At 39.5% G+C, this 12,985-nt stretch overlaps 1 protein-coding gene across 2 annotated transcripts in view; it reads right to left on the bottom strand.

Moving 5' to 3' along the window:
* The window catches only part of INTS4 (integrator complex subunit 4), a 108,646-nt gene that overhangs the window by 79,673 nt on the left and 15,988 nt on the right, over nucleotides 1-12,985 (bottom strand). For both annotated transcript variants that reach the window (XR_004382146.1, XM_032852984.1), the window contains exons 3-4: nucleotides 7,634-7,751; nucleotides 331-437 (exon numbers count right to left, since the gene is read on the bottom strand). Coding sequence is in view for 1 of the 2 variants with exons in the window: in XM_032852984.1 (XP_032708875.1) it covers nucleotides 331-437; nucleotides 7,634-7,751 (225 nt within the window). In the remaining variant the exon portion in view is untranslated. The remainder of the gene's footprint in view (nucleotides 1-330; nucleotides 438-7,633; nucleotides 7,752-12,985) is intronic.

Raw genomic sequence — 12,985 nt, 5'->3', positions numbered from 1 at the left:
TAACAGTACTCACCTAAAGGACTGCAGAGAACACATGAAAAGCTGCATACAAACTACCCTAATAAGCAGAGTGCATTTACTAGGCACACTATACACGGCAGCCACTATAATGATTTCCATTTCTTTTGGGAGGATGAGGAAGTTCATTTTGTAACAACTTACTCAGCTTAAAAGGATGAGGCAGCTCTTAAAACCATTAAGCGTCCTTTGCAATTCTCAGTTACAAATTTGGGATGGAGTTAAACAGATCTTACAGCTCATACTACCTCTTCAGGCAAAGCAAACTATTCAAGAAAGATGCAACCCTGTATCTAACCATCATGCTCTTACCTTGCAGGCTACATCAACTAATCGCATCTGGATAGCTTGATTCTCTGGGAGTTTAGTGCCGATTGCAAGCAAAGTGTCCAACAGCTGAGCTAGGACTTGATGAGACTCTAGAAAGGAAGATGAAAAGTTGGGTTGCAGGATTTCAAAAGGCGATCACTAAGGAAACTAAATTTACTTGGGTAAAAAAATGTAACTTTTTGTTAGGTAGGTTCTTCTATTTGATCCTTGAATTCCCCTCAACCAAAAGCTAAGTTCCTAAAGGGATCATGTCTAAAACTTTGAATCTGAAGCGCCTGGGTGGCTCAGTTAAGCATCTGACATCGGCTCAGGTCATGATCTCAAGGTCCTTGGACTGAGCCCCGAGTTGGGCTCCCTGCTCAGTGGGGGGTCTGCTTCTCCCTCTCTCTCTTTCCTTCTGCCCCTCTCCTGATTGTGCCCTTCATCTTCACATAAATAAAATCTTTTATAAAATAAAATAAAAAAATAAAACACAAATCCTCCATAAGATTGGGCACAGTACTCCAAAACTATTTAGTGCTTGATTAATTCAAGGGTTTTTCACAGCCTTCCAGATAAAATCCAAATTCCTTAGCAGGGCATACACACATACATACCAGTCCCTCCATGAGGACTAGCTCTGCTTACCTTTCTAGCCTCATCTCTTTAAGTCTCATCTAGCACTCTTTTTTTCAGTTACTATGATTTCATATCCCTCTATCTTTACTCAGGCTAACTTCCCCAGAATGCCTCCACCTACACCCAACTCCATTCTCAACCCAACTCCCCAGGAAGCACCTACTAATCTTGTAGTGTCACCTGCTATATAGAACTTTTCCTCCTTCCCCATAAAATTGACTATTTCCTTGTGTGCACTTCCACTGCACCCTGTACATCAGCTCTAACACTTCACTAAACTTATTTATTTTCCTATCAGACTAAACCAAGAGATGGAAAGATCCCTCATGGCAATGACTGTGTCTTATTCACCTTTGTATTCTCTGAATCCAGCACCACTCATTCATTACATGCTCAATGAAGGTTTAGTAAGTGGGCAAAGAGCCAAACCCAAACCACTCAACACCAATCAGCCAGATTCTCTTCTCTAAATTCTTTTTTTTGTTTCAAATATAGTTGTTTTATTTATTTTACTTTTTATTTTATTTATTTATTTGACAGACAGAGATCACAAGTAGGCAGAGAGGCAGGCAGAGAGGGAGAGAGGAGGAAGCAGGCTCCCCGCAGAGCAGAGAGCCTGATGCGTGGCTCGATCCCAGAACCCTGGGATCATGACCTGAGCCGAAGGCAGAGGCTTTAACCTACTGAGCCACCCAGGTGCCCCTATTTTATTTTTTTTTAAAGATTTTATTTTTTTATTTGAAAGAGAGATCACAAGTAGGCAGAGAGGCAGGCAGAGAGAGAGGCGGAAGCAGGCTCCCCGCTGAGCTGAGAGCCCGATGCGGGGCTCAATCCCAGGACCCTGAGATCATGACCTGAGCAGAGGCTTAACCCACTGAGCCACCCAGGCGCCCCTCAAATATGGTTCTTTTAATGTTGGCTACATACAAGAGGATTTCAGGTAGCATTCAGATAATCATTTTTTAATGTTAGTAATTATGTTTTAATGTACATGATAAAAATTGCAGGTACTATCTACTGATGTCACAGGACACTAATTTTCTTTTACCTATTAAGACAGTCTCTTTAACTAAAAAAAAAAAAAAATTGTCCACTTAAAAATATTAAGTAAACCATAGTATAGATGTAAGACAAATACATCAAAAATGGTGTACGTAACACATAAAATTACTAAAGCTCAGAAAACACAGCCAGGGAGCCTGGTTGGCTCAGTCCACAGAACATGCAACTCTCAGGAGTCCAAGCCCCATGTTGGGTATAGAGATTACTTAAAAATATGATCTTAAAAAAAAAAAAAAAGAAGAAGAAGACAGACAAGATAAGACACTGGCTACATAACCTCTTAATAAAACTTCTAGTTAAATATAACATATTGAACACATCTTTTATTATTCTTCCCTAAAATTTCATTAGTATAAGAGTGAAGAAATTAAAAAAGTATAAACCCATGAAGACCAAAAAAAAAAAAAAAAAACAAAAACCCAAAAACCCACAAAAACCAAAAACCTAAAACAAACCCTAGAGGAATAAAGGTAAGTACTTAAGACAAATTTTTCAGAGATGAAAAATATCATAGATTTTTTTTTTAAAGCTTTGGAAAAATGGAGAAATCTAATAGTAAACACCTACTGAGGAGGATAGCCCCACAAAGCAAATGAATTCTAGCCAGAACACCCTAAAAAGATCCAGGAATTGGGAGATTTAAAGCAACAAAAACAAAAAGCAAAAATCAGGGATAAGGGAGGATTTATCTGAGGTATCTACAAGAAGGAGTTGGACCTCTGCCTCCCTCCCTATATTACACAGCCAAGTGGCCACTGAAATAGGAAGTTCATTCTATGCAGAAATTAGACTAAAAAGTTCTCCATTTGGGGGATACCAGGTGAGGACTGGGGAGAAGACATAGTGAAGAAGAGGAGATTAAGAGGTAGTAACATACTAATAAATGAGACACTTCGCCCCTCTCCCTAGCCCCCTTCAACAGCTTTTTGACTCCAAAAACACTGCAGTCAGCCATCTGTCTATCTTCCTAGCAGATTCATGAACTCCAAAATGCAAAAACGGATGGGTCCCACAGAAAAACATGAAAGTCACTAACATTTTTAAAAGTCCTCCAAAGAGGGTCATCCTAGTACAGAGGCTGCCAATTGCCAAGCCCAGTCCCTTCACACAGAGCTACCAATCAGCTTTTTAGTTCCTCGTCCTCATCTTAAATTTAAACACAAAACTGAAGATCATCAAGAAGTCTCCAATACGAAAGAGGCCACAAGGAGAAAAAGTACTTCGAAAATACAGAAGAAACATTTAGAAATTTCCAACACTACTACACCCACCCTTTAATTTATTTGTACAAAATGATTCTACATAACATCCATGAAAAGTTAGCTAAACACCCCCCCCTTTTTTTTTAATTAGAGAGAGAGAGAGCATGTGCAGGGGATGGAGGTTGCGCAGAGGGAGAAGCAGACCCCACTGAGTGGGGAGCCTGATGCAGGGGCTTGATCCCAAGACCCTGAGATTATGACCCAAGCCAAAGGCATAACCCAACTGACTGAGCCACCCAGGTGCCCCATTAGCTAAACCTTTCTAAGCTTAATTCTTGTTTCTGATAAATCGCAAATCTAATCTAAATCTTGAGTCTTAGTCTCTCTCCTGAGTTCCAGACCAATATTACAACTACAGGTTGGATGGACATCTCCACATGGATAATAAATAAACGCTCAACATCTCTTTTCTAAATGATCTAGTTCATCAAACCAAATTCCTCAGAGCCACCAAGTTAGCTTTCTAAAACTAGACTTGATTATTCCATGCCCTTGCTCAAAAAAACTTCACATGGTTTCTACTGCCTATAAAGTAACGTTCAAAATCCTCAGCACTCAAGACTACCTACCTTTTGGCTTCAAAACACTACCAGTTTTTCCTCCTAAAGCCCTCACTCCTTGATGATCTCTCATGAAACAACTCAGGTTTTCAAATACGTCTTATACTTACGCAGTTCTCTACCTTTTATCATAATGTTCCTACTTCTTCGCACTACTCTTCCCATCTCTGCCTTTCCAAATGTAACTCTTCACTAAGCCTTTCTAGACCCTACCAGTCAGCACTCATCTCACACTCTCTTCTGTTTCCACAGTATTCTGATTATACCTCCTCTACAACAAGCTCTGTGTTTTCATTACTGGTTTGGTATGTACTGGAGAAGCAGAGGTACCTGACACCCTCAAAGTGCCTAGTCCAGTGCTTGCCAAGGAATTGTGGAACTCATACATGCGATGAACTGAAATGAAGGACTTCTGGTCCAGAGGGTGGCCCACACTGCTGGATTTGAAAGTGCACACTAGACTGATAAATGAAAGACTCCTAATTCTAGTCTGTGCCTTGTTCTAAGCCACAAATACAGGGTAACTTTAGCAATCACTTTACATCCCTGGAGTTCATGTTCCTCAGCAATGAAATAAAGGGCTTGAACTAGATGATCTTTATGGTCCCTTCCAGTTCTATCTCCCACTCTGAATCTAGATAGACCAGGAACTGGAAACCAGAAGACCTAGATTAAATCTCTCAGAGACAATTAAGTAAGAAACTTAGAATAGGGGTGCCTCAGTGGTTCAGTCAGTTGAGCATCTGACTCTTAGACTTCTACTCAGGTCATGATCTCGGGTTCATGAGATCAAGGGACTATCTCTGAGTTCCCTGGCCCTTTACTACTCCACTCAGCACAGAGTCTGTTCAAGATTCTTTTCCTCTCCCTCTGCCCCTCCACTCCCACTTATGTATGCTTGCACTCTCTCTCTCTCTCCCTAAAATAAATAAATAGGGACACCTGGGTGGCATAGTCAGTTAAGCATCTGCCTGTTGGGTTTTGGCAAAGGCTGTGATCTCATGGTTGTAGGGCTGAGCCCCACATCAAGCTCCAAGCTCAGCATGAATTCTGCTTAAGATTCTCTCTCCTTCTCCTCTGCCCCTCCCACTTGTGCACTCTCTATCTATCTCAGAAATAAATTAATAAATCTTTAAATAAATTAATTCTTTTAAAAACCCTTAGAATATTTAACTAAAAGCAAAACAGCTATTTCCATGTATACTGTGTAATTTGAGTCTCTTTCTTTTTTAAGGTTAGGATGAGGTTTGCATCCAAATTAACTCTCTCATAATGTTTCTATTTTAGAGGCAAAGTGTTTCAGTTAAACCCTAAGAAAGAGTACTGCACTAAATTCTCAGTTCTGTAACTCCTTAGCTAAATGAACTCACTTGGACTCATTTCATCTCTCTGGGACTAAACTTCTATGATCTGCAAAACGAAGGAATTAGACAAGATGACCTCTAAAAGGCCATTTATAGCTGATTAAGTCTATGGCTCTATGAAATCCCGAACCTTAAAGTGTGAAATGCGTACAGGTATATAGCTAGCTTCTATAAGAACTTCCCATGGAAAGAAAGGATACTTTTGTACTAAGGCAATGTAATTGTTTTGGTGCTTTTATTTTTTAAAGATTTTATTTCTTAGAGTGCAAGTGAGAGAGAGGGCATGAATGGGGGTAGGTGTAGAGAGAGAGAGAGTAGCAGACTCCCCACTGAGCAGGGACCCTGATGCAGGACTTCATTCCAGGACCCCGAGATGATGACCTGAGCCGAAGGCGGATGCTTAACTGACTGAGCCATCCAGGCATCCCTGTTTTGGTGCTTTGAAAAGAAATGGATTTATTTTTTTGCCACTATCTACAGGAGCAAAAACTTAAAAACACACTACTGTATCAGTTGGTATTTAATATATTATCAATACCTCAAATGCTATGAAGATGATACAGAAACATGGAAAAAATTTATGTAATGTCTGAGTATAGTAAAACACAAAATAGTACATTCACTGTTAAGTACAACCATACAAAATGCATATATGTAAAAGGCAATATGTAAAACCTTGTTTTACAGAAGTAAGAAGAGTATTTTTAAATTTTTTTCTTTATTGTCATTATAGTAGCATTTCATTAAAACAGACTCCCCTCTGAAAAATAATTTTAAAAGGTGTATTCTTTGTTTCCTGTGAATTAAAACTCTTGGGTCAAAAGTCAGTACAAGTAAAATTTTATTTCTCTTCATTTTTTTAAAAAAAGATTTTATTTATTTAGCAAAGAGAGAGAGAGCGAGAGAGCATAAGCAAGGAGAGTGGCAGGCAGAGGGAGAAGCAGGCTCCCCGCTGGGCAAGGAGCCCCAGGCAGGACTCCATCCCAGGACTCTGAGATCATGACCTGAGCCAAAGGCAGGCGCTAAACCAAATGAGTTACCCAGACATCCCAGTACAAGTAAAAATTTAACATGAAGTTATTTCTGACAAAATTTTAAAAATTCTCAACATCAGGCAATGGGCAACATATGTAAGATATTTGTTATTAAACACTATACAATAAATGAACTTGGATCATCTCTGAGTTCCCTGGCCTTTTATTAGTCCAATAATCTCTTATATTTATAAATGAAATGTCTAATATTTAAAGTGATATTTATTTAAATATGTATACCCCAAATAAAACTATTCTTTGAAGCCATAATCAATTCAAACAAAATTATAATATTTTCAGAAAACAGAAACAGAGGGTTTCTTTTTATTTAATTTAATTTAATTTAATTTTTTTAAAGATTTTATTTATTTATTTGACAGAGATCACAAGTAGGCAGAGAGGCAGGCAGAGAGAGAAGAGGAAGCAGGCTCCCTGCTGAGCGAGAGCCCGATGTGGGGCTCGATCCCAGGACCCTGGGGTCATGACCTGAGCCGAAGGCAGAGGCTTTAACCCACTGAGCCATCCATGTGCCCCAGTCTTTTTATTTAATTTTAAAATAAATATTAAAGCAAGCAAGGGACCAACTCTGTAATAGAATCTTGTACATAAATAAAACCAGATAATCAAAAGAATTTTTTTTCTTTTTCTTTTCTTTTTAAGATTTTATTTATTTATTAGAGAGAGACAGAGTGAGAGAGCATGAGAGGGGAGGTCAGAGGGAGAAGCAGACTCCCCATGGGGCAGGGAGCCCGATGTAGGACTCGATCCCAGGACTCCAGGATCATGACCTGAGCCGAAGGCAGTTGCTTTACCAACCAAGCCACCCAGGCACCCTCAAAAGAATTTTAAAGGTGAAACGCTTTCCCATTTCACGTAAAAGCCGAGAATAATTTTAGCATGCATTTATGAGGAACAAAAAGGAAAACAACATGTGAGAGCCAAATGTCACTTTTATAGGTAGTAAACTATGAGAGACCACGTGACCAGAAGAGCACCTCTCATGGCTTGAATTAGCATGGTACAGTTGACAAAATATCACATACATACAAAACATCTTTCTGTCACATATGAAGTAACCCTGAACAAGTTACTTAGCTTCTCTGAGCTTCAGTTTCTCCACCTAAAATATAGGGACAATAATATCTATCTTCCATCATATATAACCTACTTTAAGTATATGGCACTTGGTAAAAGTCAATAAATGATAGCTATTAAGAGACAAAACTATATTTTATCTCTAATGTAAACATATGTACATGTTTTACTGAATCATCCTCAAATTCCTTTTCAATAACAACCAATACAAGAAAGTTTCCTCCTAAATTCTATATAGATGGAACTAAAGATTTTTGCTCTGATTATATAGCTTTTAAATTATAACTTACTTTCATTCTGCAGGATGTTAATGGCATCATCCATAATGCAGTCTGGTGAAAATCCTGCAGTCTTTGATAATAAACCCAACAATGATGCAATTTTCAGTCTCACAGATGGATCATTCTCCTGGAACAAAAGAAGCTGTTGTTACCTTGATGCTCTAGTCTCACCTAACCAACAAAGAGGAACATGGGAAACTAACATCTCAAAAGTGATTCAATGATCCAAGAATTCTAAGGTTTTATTTCTGAAAAAATTAATCTTATCAACTTCAGGGGAAAGAGCTTTTTTCAATCAGTATGTTAGACCTAAATTACTGCAAAGTGAATGGGAGTTTTTCTATGCCTTCCTGATACCATTACCTTTTTTATTTTTTAAGATTTTGTTTATTTAAGAGAGTGAGCAAGAGAGAACAAAAGCCAGGGGGAGGAACAGAGGAGAGGGAGAAGCAGGCTTCCTGCTGATCAGGGAGCCTGACACCAGGCTTGATCCCATGACCCTAAGATCGTGACCTGAACCAAAGGAAGACCCTTAAACAACTGAGCCACCCAGGCGCCCTAATACCATTACTTCCTAACCAGAAACATGATTTTAGGATTAAAGTACCCTTTTTCCACTGCGCAGCTACATCAGAATGAAGTGCAGCAAGCTGCCCCACCAACACTGCCAGCACTGGGCACCCAACATTGCTGGTGGCACCACTGTTCCCGGAGCTTCTGGAAATCTGGTCCTGCAGCTACCACATCTATCTATCTCTCACCCTACCTGCTTTTTGGATCACCATAGCCTGATTAGAAGTCTGAGGCTGGTGAATCTAATTGGCTGGGTCTAGGGCTTGTGTCTGGGCTGCTGGGGCAAGGGAGACTAAGAAATGAGTAGTCTGGTCCTTTTGGCCACAATACTAGGAGTTGGTCTCCAATTTGCACCAACATTCCTATAGTGAAAAATTTCTCCCAAAGTAAAAAAGGAACACGTCCTTCTGTTCAGCACCATATCTCAACTATGTAGCACAATATGTGGCACTATGTAGGTATACATATTGAAAATATATGTGTGTGTGTATATATATACACACATATATATTTATATTTAACATACAAATATATAAAAATATGTTTTTATATATACATACACACACACACACACACACACACACACACACACATACACACACACAATGGGGGAAAAAAGTATCTTGCCAATGCTAAGATTAGGTCAGCACATTTCTATACCAAAGACAAAATTACTTAAATGTATGCTCATAAGATGAAGTACCTTCTTGATATGACCAACTCCCTAGCTCCCACCTACAGTTTCTAAGGAAGTGACAAAGCACACCAAAGAGGCCTGAAGCTGGACAAAAAGCAACAGATATGGAGTAGGAGGACCTAGAATCCTGGCAAGCCGCTTGCCATGTATATAACTTTGGAAAAGTCATTTTCTTGGGAACTTAACTGTGGGGAAGAAAAAGGGCTTTGAAATTAACCAGATCTAGGTGTAAAGCCTGGACTCACTATGTCTTGACATAAGCTCTATGTCTTCAACAGGCAAATTAACCTCTCTAAGCCTCGTCTGTGACATGGGACTAGTAATAACCTCAAAGGACACTGAGAGGAAAATGACTAGCACAGCAATAGCACATAGGATGCAGTCAGATATGAGTGTCCTCCTCCCTTCCTCTCTCTGGTCATCAACTGTTTCATGCAGAGGGTAATAAAGCCTGAACTGCACTGCTGTGAATACGGTACCCAGAGGGGTATCATAAAGAGTGAGTAAAAAACACATGAGAGGTAAGTCTAGAATTTTGGAAATTCCACAGGGTACATGCCCAGGTTTTTAAACAAACAAACAAAAGTGGCATGGGAATGAAAGAAAAGGTGGAGGGCAAAAATGCTACAGATTTTTAAAAGAGACTTAAGGGGATAGATAAATAAACCAAATACAATGTGTGAATTTTACTTCAAACCAACAAACCATACAAAGTCTTCTTTTGGACAATCAGTGAGAGGCACCTGGATGGCTCTGTTGGTTAAGTGTCCGACTCTTGGTTTTGGCTCAGGTCATGATCTCAGGGTCCCAGGATCGAGCCCCATATAGGGCTCCCCACTCAATGCAGAGTCCGCTTGAGGACTCCCTCTTTCCCTCCTCCTCTGCCCCTCCTCCATGCTCATGCATACATGCACACACACATATACTCTCTAAAAATAAATATATAAATAAATTTTTTTAAAAAGACAATCAGTGAAAACTGAACATGGATCAGGTATTATATGCTATTAAAGATTGTTGTGGGTTTATTTTAAAGTCCTAAAATAGGCCCTTATTTGATAAACACAGATAAATAAGTATTCACAAGTGAAATGATAAGCTGCCTCAGATATGCCCTACCCCCCCAAAAGTGGGGGGAAATGCATCAAAACAAGAATGGCAAAAAGCTAATAACCATTGAAGCTAGACGAGGTAAACCTGAAGGCTCGTATTATTTTCTCTCCTTTTGTGTGTTTGTGAAGCTACCAAACAAAAGTTAACCTTTTGGAAAAATTACATGAAAGTACTGTATTCTATCTAAAATAGTAACTAACTTAATCATTCAACATACATACAAGAAGTATTTATTGTATGTGCCAAGCATCATTCTAGCTCAGGGGATACAATAGTGAATAAAGCAGAAGCAATTCCTGCTCTCACAGATCTTATAGTCAAATGGGTAAGACTGGCAAAGAATATATAATTTCACATGGTAAACATTCTGAAGAAAAATTAAGTGTGCAATGGATTAAAGAGTAATGTGGAGAGGCTATTCTAGATAGGACAGTGAGGAAAGTTCACTCTAAGGACCCAACTTTTGAGAGGACACTTAACTGAGTCAGACAGAGAGCCATAGGAAGATTCAGGGAAGCAGCGTTCCAGGCAGAAGAAAGATACAAACTCAGAATATGGGAAATTCTAAAATGCTGTATATAAAACTCTAGAAAAATGCGTATAAAACTGTTAGCAGTGATTTTTTCCAGAGTAATCTCTAGAGAGCACATATTGTTTTTTAACTTTTTTGTTTAAGATTTATCATTGGGGTGCCTGGGTGGCTCAGTCAGTTAAGCGTCTGCCTTCGGCTCAGGTCATGATCCCTGGGTCCTAGGATCAAGCCCCACATCAGGTTCCCTGGTCAGTGGGGAGCCTGCTTCTCCCTCTGCTGCTCCCCCTGCTTGTTTTCTCTCTCCCTCTCACTGTGTCAAATGAATAAATTAAAAAACAAAAAGAAACAACAAACAACAACAATAAAGATTTATTCATTTATTTAGAGAGAAAGAACAAGTGTGAGAGCGGGGGCAGGGGGCTAGTCACAGAGGGAGAGAATCTTTCAAGCAGACTTCCTGCTGATCGCAGGGCCCAATCTGGCCCAATCCCACAACCCATGAGATCACGACCTGAGCAGAAACCAAGAGTTGGATGCTCAACTGACTGAGCCACCAGGGCACCCCATTTTTTAACTTTTTTATTTGCAGAGGGAACTCTCATTCTTTTACAGTTTAGAGCTTGAATTTGTTACAGTAAATATTACTGTTGTAATTTTTTAGAAAGATTTTATTTATTTAACAGAGAGAGAGAGCATGCGCACCCATCAGAGAGAATGGTGGGGAGTGCGCTGGGGAGGGGCAGAAGGATAGGGAGCAGCAGACTCCCCGCTGAGCAGAGAGTCTGACAAAGGGCTTGATCCCAGGACCCCGGGATCATGACCTGAGCCAAAGGCAGACGCTTAACTAAATGAGCCACCTAGGTGCCCCGAATTGTTGCAATTTTTTAAAAAGAGTGTAAATTTTTAAATCTATACGAATATACACAACCCTTCAAAAGCTCCCAGTTTTCTACATGCCACAAAGGCCTGCAAAGACTGGCCACTATGTCAGCTCCCACAATTCCCTACCAGTGATGCCACACTGCCTCAAGCTTCTGTACTTCCACTTAAGATGGTTCCTCTACCTAGGCTGCCTTCCCTTTCTCCCACACCCACCTACTCCTGTCCCTTAGGTGTATTAACCCCAGAAAGTTCCATGTCCTGAACTGGACATGGAACAATCTTAAACAACCCTTAATCATGCCCTTCACTACAGTACATTGTATTTACTTGTGATTGCGTATTCCCCCATCTGGCCTGTGAGCCACAAAAGTGACTAGCAAAATGCTAAGAAAGCACTATGTACATTCTGATAAAAACAAAAGAGTACAAGAAAAGGAAGAGCCAAGTGTTCTCCTTAATTCACTCAGTAAATAATCCATCTACGTATCTGTTCAACACAGATTTCCTGCACACTAGGAGCCACCCCATACCAGGCCATGGGGATACACTGTCCTCGTGGAACTTGCAGTTTGAGGGGCAAGGCAGACATTTATCAAGTAACGTCCATTTAGTAATTATAAAGTTGTACGGAAAAAATACAGAGTTCTATGAAAGCATATGACATATCAGACAGGACTTTAAAATAACTGGATATTATGGTCAAAGAGTTCCTGATCTAATTTGAGGCAGAGGAAAAAGAATGAATCAATGCTCTCAGTCAGGAAGGAATACCACAACTTTCAGAACTGAAAAACTGGGTAATGTGGCTAGAATGTACATGGACAGGAGATGAGGCTTTTTTTTTTTAAGATTTTATTTATTTATTTGAGAGAAACAGAGTTAGCAACAGAGATAGCGTGAGAGTACACACCGGGAAGAGACAAGAAGGAGCTTCCCTCCTGAGCAGGATGAGGGGCTTGATCCCAGGACCTTGGGACCATGACAGGTGCCCCTAGATGAGGCTTAAAAGACTAACACACACCACATCTTTTTGAGAATTATGGCAAGGATCTCTCTGATAATGCCTACCATGAAGCAGGAATTCAACACATATTTGTTCACTGCTGAATAAACAAATGAGTAACCTTTGTCCAAAGAGCAATAAAAATCCTTTGATGAACTATAAACAGGAGAGTGACATGAACAGATTTTAATTTTTGAAATATCAATCCAGCCTCAATATAATGATTGGGTTGGAAGGGGCAAAACTAAACAGAGAGACAAATTAAGAGTATACTGTAATAGCCAGCAAAAGACGTTGGCATGACTTACACTTCCACTAAGGTAAAAGCTAGATTAATTCAGACCAATCTTTCTGCTGAGGAAAACCAGAAAAGTACCATGGATGTTTAAAAAAAAAAAAAAAAAAAGTATGTGCACACACACACATACAAACATATACGCATATAGATAAACACGTATATATATATCTACGTATACAATATAGGTGCATGTATAAACATATGTGTATTTGAAAGTATTAGAAAACTAAAAGATAAATAATTATAGGACCACATAAGGAAAG

This window comes from Lontra canadensis, unplaced genomic scaffold, assembly GCF_010015895.1.
Source record: "Lontra canadensis isolate GAN:19392208 unplaced genomic scaffold, GSC_riverotter_1.0 scaffold7, whole genome shotgun sequence".
Classification (NCBI taxonomy): domain Eukaryota; kingdom Metazoa; phylum Chordata; class Mammalia; order Carnivora; family Mustelidae; genus Lontra; species Lontra canadensis.
Note: the sequence above shows the minus strand (reverse complement) of the source record. Positions and strands in the feature narration are given on the sequence as shown.